This window comes from Oncorhynchus kisutch, unplaced genomic scaffold, assembly GCF_002021735.2.
Source record: "Oncorhynchus kisutch isolate 150728-3 unplaced genomic scaffold, Okis_V2 scaffold925, whole genome shotgun sequence".
Classification (NCBI taxonomy): domain Eukaryota; kingdom Metazoa; phylum Chordata; class Actinopteri; order Salmoniformes; family Salmonidae; genus Oncorhynchus; species Oncorhynchus kisutch.
The window spans coordinates 73,274-90,948 of NW_022262870.1; the positions used below are offsets into that span (position 1 = coordinate 73,274).

Genomic DNA, 17,675 nt, shown 5'->3' on the forward strand with positions numbered 1-17,675 from the left:
AACACAACATTAGGTGATAAAATATCGATTATTATGGATTTATAATCAGCTATAATGGGGCGGTCATTTTCAACCCGGAACACAGAATGAATTAACATGAAACGAACACAACAGGAGGGTTAAGAGCGTTGGACCAGTAACTGAAAGACAGCTGGTTCAAACTCCGACATTCAAACTCCGAAATGAGCTTCTGCTAAATTATTTAAATGTTTAATGTTACATTAAACGAAAGCTATCACATTTTGGGGGATTTTCAGAAGTTGGATAGATTCAAAAATTTTATTCGTTTTTATGGAATACATGATGACATTTAGCTAAAGTGTATTTTCTCTTTGACATGTTTCGCTGTTAGGTCTATCGAATAAGTCTACTTTTTAAAAAAACATTCGTATTTTTACAATTTCCGGTGTAATTAAATCTAGGTTTATGATTTTACAGATAGCCTACAGTGAGGGATCTTACAAATTCTCATAGAGAAATTATCAATAGGCTACATATTGATTTTGGATATCTGGATTCTAGAAAAAATATGTATTATTTGAAATTATGGAAGACTTGTAAACCCACCAGAGTTAGGCTACTGTCGCCTCACAAGAGTAGGTCCAGCCAAACTGTATTGCGCGATGTTAAAGTAAATAAAATGTGTTTTATTGTGCTGAGAAAACAGTTAACACACAACAGCAACACACACACATGAAGCGTCACTCTTTTTTTATTTACAAAAAAAATACGATGAGAACCTAACAGTCCGCTGTGAGAGGACAGGACATGAGAACTTAACAACAGTCCGCTGTGAGACTGCTGACATGAGAACCTAACAGTCCGCTGTGAGAGGACAGGACATGAGAACCTAACAACAGTCCTCTGTGAGAGAACAGGACATGAGAAGAATGCGACTGTGACAACATAATTCACATATCACGAAAGCAGACCGTAGGACATCCAGTGTATCTCGTCGGTTCCATGACGTGGGTCTAGCCGGGGTCTGGATGGCTGTTGCGGGCAGAGGCAGAGGCAGTTGTCCCTGCCGGTACAGAAGTGGGCAGCATGGCGGACGCACGCCGGTGCTGCGGCCTCTGAGTTCGGCGCAGTTTACTTTCTGCGGCGGGCTGCGGCTCCCTTCTTGCTGCTGCAATGCGTCAACAGTGCAAACACACGTCAGGGGTCGTCCTGTTCTGTTATGTAGGTAATGCCCTCTAGTGTCAAGCATTGGCTTTAAACAGCAGCCAATGACATAGTCCCATTGGTGAACCATAGTTATAATGCATGATTTATGTACATGTTTAGGATAACATACCACGTGTAAATAACAATATCCAAAATAGTCTATGGGCCCAACATTAATTCTGAGGTCAGGAGGCACTGTTTTTTACAACGTTATTACTACCGTGAGAGTAAATCGTATTTTAAAAGAAGCCTCTATCATACAAGGGGGGAAAAGTTCTGTTTGATTTGATTATTGGTTCAAAATGTTGGACTATCTTTAAGCTATCCCAGAAAGAGTGTTATGTTCAGTTTGCTATTGTTAAACACAGTAGATGTTATGTTCAGTTTGCTATTGTTAAACACAGTAGATGTCGTGTTCAGTTTGCTATTGTTAAACACAGTAGATGTTATGTTCAGTTTGCTATTGTTAAACACAGTAGATGTCGTGTTCAGTTTGCTATTGTTAAACACAGTAGATGTCGTGTTCAGTTTGTTATTGTAAAACACAGTAGATGTTATGTTCAGTTTGCTATTGTAAAACACAGTAGATGTCGTGTTCAGTTTGCTATTGTAAAACACAGTAGATGTTATGTTCAGTTTGCTATTGTAAAACACAGTAGATGTTATGTTCAGTTTGCTATTGTTAAACACAGTAGATGTCGTGTTCAGTATGCTATTGTTAAACACAGTAGATGTTGTGTTCAGTTTGCTATTGTAAAACACAGTAGATGTCGTGTTCAGTTTGTTATTGTAAAACACAGTAGATGTCGTGTTCAGTTTGCTATTGTAAAACACAGTAGATGTCGTGTTCAGTTTGCTATTGTTAAACACAGTAGATGTCGTGTTCAGTATACTATTGTAAAACACAGTAGATGTCGTGTTCAGTTTGCTATTGTAAAACACAGTAGATGTCGTGTTCAATTTGCTATTGTAAAACACAGTAGATGTTATGTTCAGTTTGCTATTGTTAAACACAGTAGATGTTATGTTCAGTTTGTTATTGTAAAACACAGTAGATGTCGTGTTCAGTTTGCTATTGTTAAACACAGTAGATGTTATGTTCAGTTTGCTATTGTTGAACACAGTAGATGTCGTGTTCAGTTTGCTATTTTTAAACACAGTAGATGTCGTGTTCAGTTTGCTATTGTTAAACACAGTAGATGTCGTGTTCAGTTTGTTATTGTTAAACACAGTAGATGTCGTGTTCAGTTTGCTATTGTAAAACACAGTAGACGTCGTGTTCAGTTTGTTATTGTAAAACACAGTAGATGTTGTGTTCAGTATACTATTGTTAAACACAGTAGATGTCGTGTTCAGTATACTATTGTAAAACACAGTAGATGTCGTGTTCACTATACTATTGTTAAACACAGTAGATGTTGTGTTCAGTTTGCTATTGTTGAACACAGTAGATGTCGTGTTCAGTTTGCTATTGTTGAACACAGTAGATGTTATGTTCAGTTTGCTATTGTTAAACACAGTAGATGTTATGTTCAGTTTGTTATTGTTAAACACAGTAGATGTCGTGTTCAGTTTGCTATTGTAAAACACAGTAGATGTTATGTTCAGTTTGTTATTGTTAAACACAGTAGATGTCGTGTTCAGTTTGCTATTGTTAAACACAGTAGATGTCGTGTTCAGTTTGCTATTGTAAAACACAGTAGATGTTATGTTCAGTTTGTTATTGTTAAACACAGTAGATGTCGTGTTCAGTTTACTATTGTTAAACACAGTAGATGTCGTGTTCAGTTTGCTATTGTTAAACACAGTAGATGTCGTGTTCAGTTTACTATTGTTAAACACAGTAGATGTCGTGTTCAGTTTGCTATTGTTAAACACAGTAGATGTCGTGTTCAGTTTGCTATTGTTAAACACAGTAGATGTCGTGTTCAGTTTGCTATTGTAAAACACAGTAGATGTCGTGTTCAGTTTGCTATTGTAAAACACAGTAGATGTCGTGTTCAGTTTGCTATTGTTAAACACAGTAGATGTCGTGTTCAGTTTGCTATTGTAAAACACAGTAGATGTCGTGTTCAGTTTGCTATTGTAAAACACAGTAGATGTCGTGTTCAGTTTGCTATTGTTAAACACAGTAGATGTCGTGTTCAGTTTGCTATTGTTAAACACAGTAGATGTTATGTTCAGTTTGCTATTGTTAAACACAGTAGATGTCGTGTTCAGTTTGCTATTGTTAAACACAGTAGATGTCGTGTTCAGTTTGCTATTGTTAAACACAGTAGATGTCGTGTTCAGTTTGCTATTGTTAAACACAGTAGATGTCGTGTTCAGTTTGCTATTGTTAAACACAGTAGATGTCGTGTTCAGTTTGTTATTGTTAAACACAGTAGATGTCGTGTTCAGTATACTATTGTTAAACACAGTAGATGTCGTGTTCAGTTTGCTATTGTAAAACACAGTAGATGTCGTGTTCAGTTTGCTATTGTAAAACACAGTAGATGTCGTGTTCAGTTTGTTATTGTAAAACACAGTAGATGTCGTGTTCAGTTTGCTATTGTTAAACACAGTAGATGTCGTGTTCAGTTTGCTATTGTAAAACACAGTAGATGTCGTGTTCAGTTTGTTATTGTAAAACACAGTAGATGTCGTGTTCAGTTTGCTATTGTAAAACACAGTAGATGTCGTGTTCAGTTTGCTATTGTAAAACACAGTAGATGTCGTGTTCAGTTTGTTATTGTAAAACACAGTAGATGTCGTGTTCAGTTTGCTATTGTTAAACACAGTAGATGTCGTGTTCAGTTTGCTATTGTAAAACACAGTAGATGTCGTGCTCAGTTTGCTATTGTTAAACACAGTAGATGTCGTGTTCAGTTTGCTATTGTAAAACACAGTAGATGTCGTGCTCAGTTTGCTATTGTTAAACACAGTAGATGTCGTGTTCAGTTTGCTATTGTAAAACACAGTAGATGTCGTGTTCAGTTTGCTATTGTTAAACACAGTAGATGTCGTGTTCAGTTTGTTATTGTAAAACACAGTAGATGTCGTGTTCAGTTTGTTATTGTTAAACACAGTAGATGTCGTGTTCAGTTTGCTATTGTTAAACACAGTAGATGTCGTGTTCAGTTTGCTATTGTAAAACACAGTAGATGTCGTGTTCAGTTTACTATTGTAAAACACAGTAGATGTCGTGTTCAGTGTACTATTGGAAAACACAGTAGATGTTGTGTTCAGTTTGCTATTGTTAAACACAGTAGATGTCGTGTTCAGTATACTATTGTAAAACACAGTAGATGTCGTGCTCAGTTTGCTATTGTTAAACACAGTAGATGTCGTGTTCAGTATACTATTGTAAAACACAGTAGATGTTGTGTTCAGTATACTATTGTAAAACACAGTAGATGTCGTGTTCAGTTTGCTATTGTAAAACACAGTAGGATGTCATTTTGACCAGTGTTAGCTAGTTTTAGTCACACTCACACATTTAGATGTAGTTGCCTGACCATGCTGCAATACAATGTCAAGCTAATGCCATACTTACCTCTGTTATATCAGATGGCAAACTATAGATATTTAAAGTGTCCCATCGAGACAAACCAGCTCAGGGAGAGAACCATATACAGTAATACTAGAAGTAAATTATTTGTCATCCTTGAAGAATGAAAGTTCTCCACACGTGACTCATCCACCCAGACTCAGACAGAAAGACTCATCCACCCAGACTCAGACAGAATGACTCATCCACCCAGACTCAGACAGAATGACTCATCCACCCAGACTCAGACAGAAAGACTCATCCACCCAGACTCAGACAGAAAGACTCATCCACCCAGATTCAGACAGAAAGACTCATCCACCCAGATTCAGACAGAAAGACTCATCCACCCAGACTCAGACAGAAAGACTCATCCACCCAGACTCAGACAGAAAGACTCATCCACCCAGACTCAGACAGAAAGACTCATCCACCCAGACTCAGACAGAAAGACTCATCCACCCAGACTCAGACAGAAATACTCATCCACCCAGACTCAGACAGAAAGACTCATCCACCCAGATTCAGACAGAAAGACTCATCCACCCAGATTCAGACAGAAAGACTCATCCACCCAGACTCAGACAGAAAGACTCATCCACCCAGACTCAGACAGAAAGACTCATCCACCCAGACTCAGACAGAAATACTCATCCACCCAGACTCAGACAGAAAGACTCATCCACACAGACTCAGACAGAAAGACTCATCCACCCAGACTCAGACAGAAAGACTCATCCACCCAGACTCAGACAGAAAGACTCATCCACACAGACTCAGACAGAAAGACTCATCCACCCAGACTCAGACAGAAAGACTCATCCACACAGACTCAGACAGAAAGACTCATCCACCCAGATTCAGACAGAAAGACTCATCCACCCAGATTCAGACAGAAAGACTCATCCACCCAGACTCAGACAGAAAGACTCATCCACCCAGACTCAGACAGAAAGACTCATCCACCCAGACTCAGACAGAAAGACTCATCCACCCAGACTCAGACAGAAAGACTCATCCACCCAGACTCAGACAGAAATACTCATCCACCCAGACTCAGACAGAAAGACTCATCCACCCAGATTCAGACAGAAAGACTCATCCACCCAGATTCAGACAGAAAGACTCATCCACCCAGACTCAGACAGAAAGACTCATCCACCCAGACTCAGACAGAAAGACTCATCCACCCAGACTCAGACAGAAATACTCATCCACCCAGACTCAGACAGAAAGACTCATCCACACAGACTCAGACAGAAAGACTCATCCACCCAGACTCAGACAGAAAGACTCATCCACCCAGACTCAGACAGAAAGACTCATCCACACAGACTCAGACAGAAAGACTCATCCACCCAGACTCAGACAGAAAGACTCATCCACACAGACTCAGACAGAAAGACTCATCCACACAGACTCAGACAGAAAGACTCATCCACCCAGACTCAGACAGAAAGACTCATCCACCCAGACTCAGACAGACAGATAGCAAAGAAGTTAAGACAATAAATGAATGTGGGCTACAATGTTTGGTAGGCCAATGTTAAGAGCAATTTGTTCCCTTTTGATCAATCTTGAAGAATACTTGGACCAATTAAAGAGCAAGTGGTGAAATGTTCAACACTTCACGAGTACATCCAGTAGCTGGGGATGGTGTGGTTAAAGTACTTCCTGTTGACATATTATGGTGTTGAGACTCACTTCCTGTTGACATATTATAGTGTTGAGACTCACTTCCTATTGACATATTATAGTGTTGAGACTCACTTCCTATTGACATATTATAGTGTTGATCTCACTTCCTCTTGACATATTATGGTGTTGAGACTCACTTCCTATTGACATATTATAGTGTTGAGACTCACTTCCTATCGACATATTATAGTTTTGAGACTCACTTCCTGTTGACATATTATAGTGTTGAGACTCACTTCCTATTGACATATTATAGTGTTGATCTCACTTCCTATTGACATATTATAGCGTTGACCTCACTTCCTATTGACATATTATAGTGTTGAGACTCACTTCCTATTGACATATTATAGTGTTGATCTCACTTCCTATTGACATATTATAGTGTTGAGACTCACTTCCTATTGACATATTATAGTGTTGATCTCACTTCCTATTGACATATTATAGTGTTGAGACTCACTTCCTATTGACATATTATAGTGTTGATCTCACTTCCTATTGACATATTATAGTGTTGAGACTCACTTCCTATTGACATATTATAGTGTTGATCTCACTTCCTATTGACATATTATAGTGTTGAGACTCACTTCCTATTGACATATTATAGTGTTGATCTCACTTCCTATTGACATATTATGGCGTTGAGACTCACTTCCTATTGACATAATATAGCGTTGACCTCACTTCCTATTGACATATTATAGCGTTGAGACTCACTTCCTATTGACATATTATAGCGTTGAGACTCACTTCCTATTGACATATTATAGTGTTGAAACTCACTTCCTATTGACATATTATGGTTTTGAGACTCACTTCCTGTTGACATATTATAGTGTTGAGACTCACTTCCTATTGACATATTATAGTGTTGAGACTCACTTCCTATTGACATATTATAGTGTTGAGACTCACTTCCTATTGACATATTATAGTGTTGAGACGCACTTCCTATTGACATATTATGGCGTTGAGACTCACTTCCTATTGACATATTATAGCGTTGACCTCACTTCCTTTGCCTCTGAAGCAGCCCTTACAGTACATGGACAACAACACAGAGCCATACTCTATAGAACTAGGGTTCTGATGTGGACGTTACAGTGCTTCTCACTGTTGTATCACATGATGATGATCATTTGATGGAACGGCCAGAGAGAAATGTTGTTGAAAACCTCTCCTGTGGTACGGTCGAGACAAGTCACTCATTATTGGCTAGTCTCGTAAGGTGGATGGTGTTTCAGGGGTTCAGCAATGGAATTATTTTATTGTTTTTACTACGCACGACACTTCCGTGTTTTGCAACGGCCTACCATTTTTTTGCAAAAACAAAATGTCCGCCTTGTAAACCTGTTCCAGGGACATTTTGTGTGCTTCTTAGTACAACGGTCGTGCCTTAGTGTTGCAGAAGTGAGCCGTATATAGTTGACCAACACAACTCTTTGTCAAGCCCTCGTTATACGGGGCGGCAGGGTAGAGTGGTTAGAGCGTTGGACTAGTAACCAGCAGGTAGCCTAGTGGTTAGAGCGTTGGACTAGTAACCAGCAGGTAGACTAGTGGTTAGAGTGTTGGACTAGTAACCAGCAGGTAGCCTAGTGGTTAGAGCGTTGGACTAGTAACCAGCAGGTAGCCTAGTGGTTAGAGTGTTGGGCTAGTAACCAGCAGGTAGCCTAGTGGTTAGAGCGTTGGACTAGTAACCAGCAGGTAGACTAGTGGTTAGAGTGTTGGACTAGTAACCAGCAGGTAGCCTAGTGGTTAGAGTGTTGGACTAGTAACCAGCAGGTAGCCTAGTGGTTAGAGCGTTGGACTAGTAACCAGCAGGTAGCCTAGTGGTTAGAGCGTTGGGCTAGTAACCAGCAGGTAGCCTAGTGGTTAGAGCATTGGGCTAGTAGCATTGGGCTGCCCCTGAACAAGGCAGTTAACCCACTGTTTCTAGGCCGTCATTGAAAATAAGAATTTGTTCTTAACTGACTTGCCTAGTTAAATAAATGTTTTAAAAAAATAACTCTGACCAGAATTAAAGTGTTATGACAATGCCTGTCATTATTAGGACATGCATCAGATCAGAGTATCATACTGTCTCTGAGGAGTGAAGAGAGTGGGTTTTGTCCCAAAATGGCACCCTATTCACTACATAGTGCACTACTTTCTAGAACCCTATGGGGCCTGGTCAAAATTAGTGCACTATATTCGGAATAGGGTTCCAACAGGGAGGCAGACAATGACTGGGAGAGGAAGGAATTCTGAGGGAGTGGGAGGCAGTACTTACTGTTTCTGAAGCTCATCAATACGATTTCTGAGAGAGATGACCTGAAAACGACACATGAGCGTGTTTAAACCAATCAGAAGCAGCAGGGAGGTTGCCAGTGGGCGTTACATTTGACCCATGACCTCTGGGTCATTAGCGTCGCCTTTAAAGAGACAGCAGCAGTCCTGTTGGAACGACCTGTTGGGCTGAGGTGCGAAACCAAGACTACTCTCACCGACACACATACCCACTACAGCACTAGTGGACTAGTGTCTGGATCGGCACAGTCAATATCTTCACAAGGGTTTGTAGTTGATCTGATGTCATTAAATCACAGGAGGGGAGGACGGCTCACACTAATAATGACCGGAAAGGAGCGAATGAAATGGCATCAAACACGTGTGATCAATGTATTTGATTCCAATCCAACCATCCTACTCCAGCAATTACCACAATTTCCTCCCCAATTAAAGTGTTGGACCAGTAACCGAAAGGTTGCAAGATCAAATCCCCGAGCTGACAAGGTAAAAATCGGTCGTTCTGCCCCTGAACACGGCAGTTAACCCACTGTTTCTAGGTCGTCATTGAAAATAAGAATTTGTTCTTAACTGACCTGCCGAGTCAAATAAAGTTTAAACAAATGGCTTAAAACACCTTTGTCTCAACATCTGGTGAATCTACCTACCACTGATGTAACAGTAAGGAAACCCCTTTGTCTCAACATCTGGTGAATCTACCTACCACTGATGTAACAGTAAGGAAACCCCTTTGTCTCAACATCTGGTGAATCTACCTACCACTGATGTAACAGTAAGAAAACCCCTTTGTCTCACCATCTGGTGAATCTACCTACCACTGATGTAACAGTAAGGAAACCCCTTTGTCTCACCATCTGGTGAATCTACCTACCACTGAAGTAACAGTAAGGGCTGGTTTACCAGACACAAATTAAGCCTAGTCCTGGTATAAAAATCCAGATCAATTGAGAATCTTCAGTTACACTTGTCTGGGAAACTGACCCTAAATGTATAATTAGCCTGTGTGTGCACAAAGTTGATCATTGTAATAATAACTAGTTTTTTTGCCTGAAACATGGTTTTCAGCATTGCCCTCTGTCTGAAAGACAACTGTCAGGTCCTTCCTTACAGAATGAGAGAAAACGCTTACCCTCTGATTATAAACCAGTTGCCTTCTGTCTGAACGACAACCGGCAAGTCCTTCCTTACAGAATGAGAGAAAACGCTTACCCTCTGATTATAAACCAGTTGCCTTCTGTCTGAACGACAACCGGCAAGTCCTTCCTTACAGAATGAGAGAAAACGCTTACCCTCTGATTATAAACCAGTTGCCTTCTGTCTGAACGACAACCGGCAAGTCCTTCCTTACAGAATGAGAGAAAACGCTTACCCTCTGACTATAAATCAGTAGTCAATAAAATATATAAGAGCACAATAGCACAGGTTTTTACCAAAACAGGGGCGGGAGCGGCACTTTGTTATTGTTTCAATTGCTGATTGCCACTTTTATTTCAATTTACTTCCTGAATTGTCTGAATTCAAAAGTACATTTAGACTATAACCATTTAAACTATAATTATTCTAATTATTATGACAATAACAAAGTGTACTCCACTCGGTGTGGAAGAACTTGACTGGCCTGCACAGAGCCCTGACCTCAACCCCATCGAACACCTTTGGGGATTAATTAAAACGCTGACTGTGGGCCAGGCCTAATCGCCCAACATCAGTGCCCGACCTCACTAATGCTCTTGTGACTGAATGTAAGCAAGTCCCCGCAGCAATGTTCCAACATTTAGTGGAAAGCCTTCCCAGAAGAGTGGAGGCTGCTATAGCATCAAAGGGCAGGGACCAACTCCATATTTTGGAGCCCATGATTTTGGAATGAGATGTTCGACGAGCAGGTGTCCACATACTTTTGGCCACGTAGTTTATGTATCTACTACAGATTGCCCCTTCAAATTATGTGTATATATACTATATATATATAGTTTTTTATTGTATTAAAAAAATACTTAATTGAAAAGTGAATTGACTCCAACCCTAATGTATAATAACGGTCATTTTGAATAGTATCTCTATGGAAGAAGCACATAAAAAATGTAAATGTTTAAAATCACTCACCTCATACTTCTGCCTCTTGAGTTTCTCAATGTGCTCATACTTCTCAGACTCCAGTAGGTGCATCCACTCCCATAGATCCTTGGCCTTGTCCCTGCAAAGGACAACATATTCAGGAGGTTGGCTCAAAAACGGCACATTTCTGTGATCTGAAAATGACAACAGCGAAAGGTAGTATTGTCATAGTTTAGAGATGTCTACAAGGAATATTCTAGTTCCTCTACGACTATGTCAAAGGGCTCAGGTTCAGGACTCTGCCTCTTTTGACTAACACAGAAACAAATATATCCACGCTCCCACCAAAAGTCATATTTTACTTTAGCTTGTCCTCGTTCAGATGGTCGATGTTGAGAGGTTTGCGTCGCTCCGCTAGGATCTTCTTCTTCTTCTCTCTCTCAGTCTGCTTCTTACCTCCTCTCTTAGTGTCGGCCTGGGGTGGTGACAGAGCAACGGCAACAGGTTCAGAGACACACACACATAGGGAATATAGCCTGGCTGCCCATCCACATCACACAGGCCCAACGCCACGGCCACTAATGTTTCTTCTGGATCTCTTTGAGAAGCGAACACATTCTGACCCGTTCTGATTGGTCCCAGAAACCGATGGGTTGGGACAGAGCTGGCCTACACGGATAAATGAATCGCGTCATGTTTGACGTCAGCACAAACGACTTCTAGTACGGCAGGTTCAGACAGGTGAATGGGGCGATCGATAGAACAACGTAATTAAATTCAGGATGAGTCGTCAGGCAATGGGAAATAAGGGTGGGGCCATTTCAGATTTTGTCTAGGTCTGTGTTGAACAAGAGGTTCATAGCTACAGTTCTTAATGACAAACAATCTGTAACATCAATCATGTGACATCTCTCTCTCTCATTATCTTCCAATCCTGTTACGTTGTTATATGATGCGTGTCGTTTCATGGAACCAACTAGGACTGAAGCATCCACTAATTAAACCTTAAAACATGTTTCCAGAAGACCAGGTTGGCTGTGATGAAGATAGGTCTATGTTTTCCAAAGAAGTACACTCTATATGTAGGGAACGAGGTGGTACACTCTATATGTAGGGAACAAGGTAGTGGACTCCCGAATGGCGCAGCGGTCTAAGGCACTGCATCTCAGCCATCACTACAGACCCTGGTTCAATTCCAGGCTGTTTCAGAACTGGCCGTGATTGGAAGTCCCATAGGGCGGCGTACAATAGGCTCCAGTGTCATCCGGGTTATGGTTTGGCCTGGGTGGGCAATCATTGTAAATAAGAATTTGCTCTTAATTAACTGACTTGTTAAATCAAATAATAAGTAGGAAACGAGGAGCATTTTGAGAGGCCCTGGATTTGTGTTTAGCGTGGTGTGTGTGGAGGTCACCTGACCTTCTGCAGTGAGCTGCTATAGCTGGAGCCCATGTTGGTCAGAGCTGACTTCTTCTTAGCGTCATCATCAGCCTTTCTCCTTTGATCCATCTCCTCCTTCTTCAGTCTCTCCTCCTGTACAAGCAACCACAACAGCCATGTTAAGTAACCACAACACCCACGTTAAGTAACCACAACACCCACGTTAAGTAACCACAACACCCACGTTAAGCAACAACAACACCCACGTTAAGCAACCACAACACCCACGTGAAGCAACAACACCCACATTAAGCAACAACAACACCCACGTTAAGTAACCACAACACCCACAACACCCACGTTAAGTAACCACAACACCCACGTGAAGCAACAACAACACCCACATTAAGCAACAACAACACCCACGTTAAGCAACCACAACACCCACAGTAAGCAACCACAACACCCACATTAAGCAACCACAACACCCACATTAAGCAACCACAACACCCACGTTAAGTAACCACAACACCCACAACACCCACGTTAAGTAACAACAACACCCACGTTAAGCAACCACAACACCCACGTGAAGCAACAACACCCACATTAAGCAACAACAACACCCACGTTAAGTAACCACAACACCCACAACACCCACGTTAAGTAACCACAACACCCACGTGAAGCAACAACAACACCCACATTAAGCAACAACAACACCCACGTTAAGCAACCACAACACCCACAGTGAGCAACCACAACACCCACATTAAGCAACCACAACACCCACATTAAGCAACCACAACACCCACGTTAAGTAACCACAACACCCACAACACCCACGTTAAGTAACCACAACACCCACGTTAAGCAAGCACAACACCCACGTTAAGCAAGCACAACACCCACGTTAAGCAACCACAACACCCACGTTAAGCAACCACAACACCCACGTTAAGCAACAACAACACCCACGTTAAGCAATAACAACACCCACATTAAGCAACCACAACACCCACGTTAAGCAACAACAACACCCACGTTAAGCAACCACAACACCCACGTTAAGCAACCACAACACCCACGTTAAGCAACAACAACACCCACGTTAAGCAACCACAACACCCACGTTAAGCAACAACAACACCCACGTTAAGCAACCACAACACCCACGTTAAGCAACAACAACACCCACGTTAAGCAACAACAACACCCACGTTAAGCAACAACAACACCCACGTTAAGCAACCACAACACCCACGTTAAGCAACAACAACACCCACGTTAAGCAACCACAACACCCACGTTAAGTAACAACAACACCCACGTTAAGCAACAACAACACCCACGTTAAGCAACCACAACACCCACGTTAAGCAACCACAACACCCACGTTAAGCAGCCACATGTTGGTAAAAAACAACAACAACTTAAAGTACATGTTGAATTCATGTGTTTGCCTGCAGAGTTTAGGCTATACAGACCTCACGTCTGGCCTGGCGTTCCTTGTCCTTCTCAGTGCGTACCCTCTGGATCTCAGCCCTCTCTGACCTGCGTTTCTCCTGAGAGGAATAGAACCACAGACACAGTTGTTTACCGGTCTGACACCAGAACACATGGTTGACTGTAGCCTTGTTACTTGGGCTAAGAGATAGGTTGTTAGGCCACCAGAACACATGGTTGACTGTAGCCTTGTTACTTGGGCTAAGAGATAGGTTGTTAGGCCACCAGAACACATGGTTTACTGTAGCCTTGTTACTTGGGCTAAGAGATAGGTTGTTAGGCCACCAGAACACATGGTTTACTGTAGCCTTGTTACTTGGGCTAAGAGATAGGTCGTTAGGCCACCAGAACACATGGTTGACTGTAGCCTTGTTACTTGGGCTAAGAGATAGGTTGTTAGGCCACCAGAACACATGGTTTACTGTAGCCTTGTTACTTGGGCTAAAGGATTGGAATTAAGTTCTAGAAGTTCAACATCGACCTATGTATCAGTTTGGGCTCCATTCCGCAAGTCAAGCATAGTTTCTACTCCTGAATTTATACCTGGTTCTACCAGGGTTAAGGTCAATGCCATTTCAATTCCAGGCAATTCAGAACGTTAACCAAATTACAACTCCAATTCCAAATGTTCCCAATTGAAAAGAGTAGAAGAAGAATTGTAGTTGTAATTGCAGAGTACTTCCTGAATGGTCCGCAATTGAAATGGATTTGACTCCCAGACCCTGGTATGTACACCTGTGTTTACAGTTGTAAAGGAGAGGTAATAACAGCTCACAATTCTGGACTTGAGGGCGATAAGCTCCTCCTCCTCCTTCTTCCTGTTCTCAAAATGGACGTCGATCAGCCCCTGCAGCTCAATCAGGTCTTTGTTCTGACGCTTCTTATGGAGGTCCTGTTAAAACAACAAAAGTTAGAGAGAGATGACCTCAAGTGATGTATCACTGTACCAGACCTAAACGGTTGCTTTCTTTTGGCCAAGGATGTTTTAGTTCAGGAAACAGGATTTAGGATAAACGATTTATAGTGTACTTACGTCAAAGTCCACCTTCTCGCCATCAGGGACCTTAGGGACTCTATGGAATGTCAAAAGGTGCCACGTAAGTTATATCTAATGCTTTTAGGACAACTCAGCAAAATTCACCTGGTTCTGGAGCTGCCACTGTTGGTTCTGCCCTTATAAAACATTTAGCATACAAGCTACAGGGTTACAAACATGTGGAAGTCAGGGTTCTGGACTTCCGGTTAAAAATCAGTTTCAATTCAGTCAATTCACCAAGTAAACTGAAATTCTAGCGAATTCCAATTCGTTCAATTCCTCCTTCACTTGTTTTTTTTCTTCCAATTAGGACAATTGTAATTGTAATTTCAGTTTACTTCCTGAATGGATTGACTTGATACCAACCCTGATGAACACACATACACAGCTTGAATTGGTTGGTTTGACATGAATGTTGGATAGAAGTTGTACTCACTTGAACTTGGGCTTCTCCTCTGTTCGGTAAGAACATGGTAAACGTGGGGGAAGAATATATTACAGTGTTAGAGGTATCACAAACCAGTGACAAAGATCTCAAGACCCAACAGACCCAAAATGGAGGTTCAGTTAATCAAGGGGACATATCCGTGTGGGACACACTTCGTGTTACATCTCTGGGCCGCAGTTTCAGGCTACTTTAATTAACTTAGAAAAAATAATAACTCATTAATATTATAATAGGAAAAGTAAACCGTTTGTAGGTTTTACTTTCAATTTCACGATATTAATTTGGTGTTAGTGAAAAACAGCTGTTTAACATGTATAATAACAGATATGTACAGTGTCGGTGCTTGTAAAGGATGAGTAAGACAAGAGTAATACTTTACTATTCACTCTGTAGGATCTCTATGCTATTTATGACTTCCATTCTCTTTTATTCTTCTTCATTAGAACTACTTCATTGTCAGAATTAGACTCTTTCTACATTCCATTCTCTTTTATTCTTCTTCATTAGAACTACTTCATTGTCAGAATTAGACTCTTTCTACATTCCATTCTCTTTTATTCTTCTTCATTAGAACTACTTCATTGTCAGAATTAGACTCTTTCTACATTCCATTCTCTTTTATTCTTCTTCATTAGAACTACTTCATTGTCAGAATTAGACTCTTTCTACAATCCAAGACTGAATTCTGTACTTGGATAATACATGCTAATTCTATTCCAAAAGTCAAGTTGGTGATAGAAATATTGATTAAAATCGGAAATTACAATGAATTGTCAATAAGTACCGAAAACATCGTTGCCATTGTGATTAGATTTTGGCTTGACTTTCACACTCAAACAGGTAGAAACCACAAGCAAAAAGCAACAGCAACACTCTAGCAGTCAAGAGAAATACAAAGTACCATCTTGTTCTCCTTCCTCGACTGGTTTGGCAGAATGTCATGCAGGAAGAGAAGCAGACAGAGCAGACATGAACATAGGAGTCACTGCAGCATTTCATATTCCGTCACCCTTTCTCACGCTGTCACAACAGGTCTGTTTGCTGTCATTTCTCATACAGGCCACTCAGGCCGTAGTTTCGCGTGACAAACTATTCACGTGAGATTTGGTTCTTGGTTCCCGAGATTTACTCAGGCCTTTAACTTTCATTAATTTGTTGCGAGTATAGGGGAAAAGATATTTAGCAGGAGACTTAAATTTGGGCAGTGTTTTGCTACTGGAGCACGTGGACTCATGGACAGGGTCTCTTTCTCCAGGCTTGCGATAGCGTTAACCTCCTGAACTGGGAGAGGAGACCCAGTGCAGTCTGTCCAATCAGAAGTACACATACAACTTTAAGAACTTGAATACACATACCTTCCTCTTCATAGGCCTCTGCATGCAGCAAACATCCAAAGCAAGAGCAGAATAGATATCATGATTAGTGATATATACTGTACATAAGCTCAGGACAAGCTGTCGGTGCCTGCTAGGGTTGCAAAGTTCCTGGAAAGTTCCAGAAATCTTCCAATGGGATTTCTGAAGAAGAAAACTGGAAATTCCCAGAAGTTCCCAGAAGTTTACAACCCTGGTGCCTGCTAGCACATTCAGTACACATTCAGTTGACTAGGCACAGCTCTGCAGAACATTCACTCACCCAAATTGAGGTGTTTATAACCAGCTGTTTATACACCATACATTACAGTAAATGTGGCCAGAAGTACACTTCAAGAAAACAGGTAAATATGAATATGAACTATAACAATAAATAATTGATATACAGTATTATATTAAATAACACCCCAATGTGAGAGATAAACAAGTTGTTAACGGTCATTCCTTTATACGGGGCATAGAAAGATCCTTGATATGAGGAAACGTCATCCTTCATCCGTACCGTTACGGTAATGAAAACACAGGTATAAACCAGGTTCAATGAATCAGGGACCACCTTCCTCAACATCATCTCTGTAATGGTGAAATTAGGACCATTGAGGAAGAGTAACAGAGGTGGGCATGGATGAAAAAAAGACCTTAATCCACATAAAGGCTATTTTGGAGCAGGATTTAAATATAACAATCAGGTTATTTTGGAGCAGGATTTAAATATAACAATCAGGTTATTTTGGAGCAGGATTTAAATATAACAATCAGGTTATTTTGGAGCAGGATTTAAATATAACAATCAGGTTATTTTGGAGCAGGATTTAAATATAATAATCAGGTTATTTTGGAGCAGGATAAAAATATAACAATCAGGTTATTTTGGAGCAGGATTTAAATACAATAATCAGGTTATTTTGGAGCAGGATTAAAATATAACAATCAGGTTATTTTGGAGCAGGATTAAATATAATAATCAGGTTATTTTGGAGCAGGATTAAAATATAATAATCAGGTTATTTTGGAGCAGGATTAAAATATAACAATCAGGTTCTTTTGGAGCAGGGTTTAAATATAACAATCAGGTTATTTTGGAGCAGGATTAAAATATAACAATCAGGTTATTTTGGAGCAGGATTAAAATAGAATAATCCGGTTATTTTGGAGCAGGATTTAAATATAACAATCAGGTTATTTTGGAGC

The 17,675-nt window shown here is 40.7% G+C and overlaps 1 protein-coding gene across 12 annotated transcripts in view; it reads right to left on the reverse strand.

The window, feature by feature from the left end:
- Positions 1-694: 694 nt before the first annotated feature.
- Positions 695-17,675, reverse strand: part of LOC109876386 (troponin T, fast skeletal muscle isoforms) — a 33,642-nt gene continuing 16,661 nt past the window's right edge. For 6 of the 12 annotated variants that reach the window (XM_031817053.1, XM_031817049.1, XM_031817048.1 and 3 more), the window contains 11 exons: positions 16,467-16,484; positions 16,013-16,033; positions 15,100-15,118; positions 14,661-14,700; positions 14,403-14,519; positions 13,609-13,686; positions 12,161-12,274; positions 11,104-11,216; positions 10,790-10,880; positions 8,670-8,710; positions 695-1,129 (listed from right to left, as the gene is read on the reverse strand). In XM_031817053.1, the coding sequence (XP_031672913.1) occupies positions 1,093-1,129; positions 8,670-8,710; positions 10,790-10,880; positions 11,104-11,216; positions 12,161-12,274; positions 13,609-13,686; positions 14,403-14,519; positions 14,661-14,700; positions 15,100-15,118; positions 16,013-16,033; positions 16,467-16,484 (689 nt within the window). In that variant the 3' untranslated portion in view covers positions 695-1,092. The remainder of the gene's footprint in view (positions 1,130-8,669; positions 8,711-10,789; positions 10,881-11,103; positions 11,217-12,160; positions 12,275-13,608; positions 13,687-14,402; positions 14,520-14,660; positions 14,701-15,099; positions 15,119-16,012; positions 16,034-16,466; positions 16,485-17,675) is intronic. The other 6 variants (XM_031817055.1, XM_031817054.1, XM_031817050.1 and 3 more) reach the window with 2 other exon arrangements.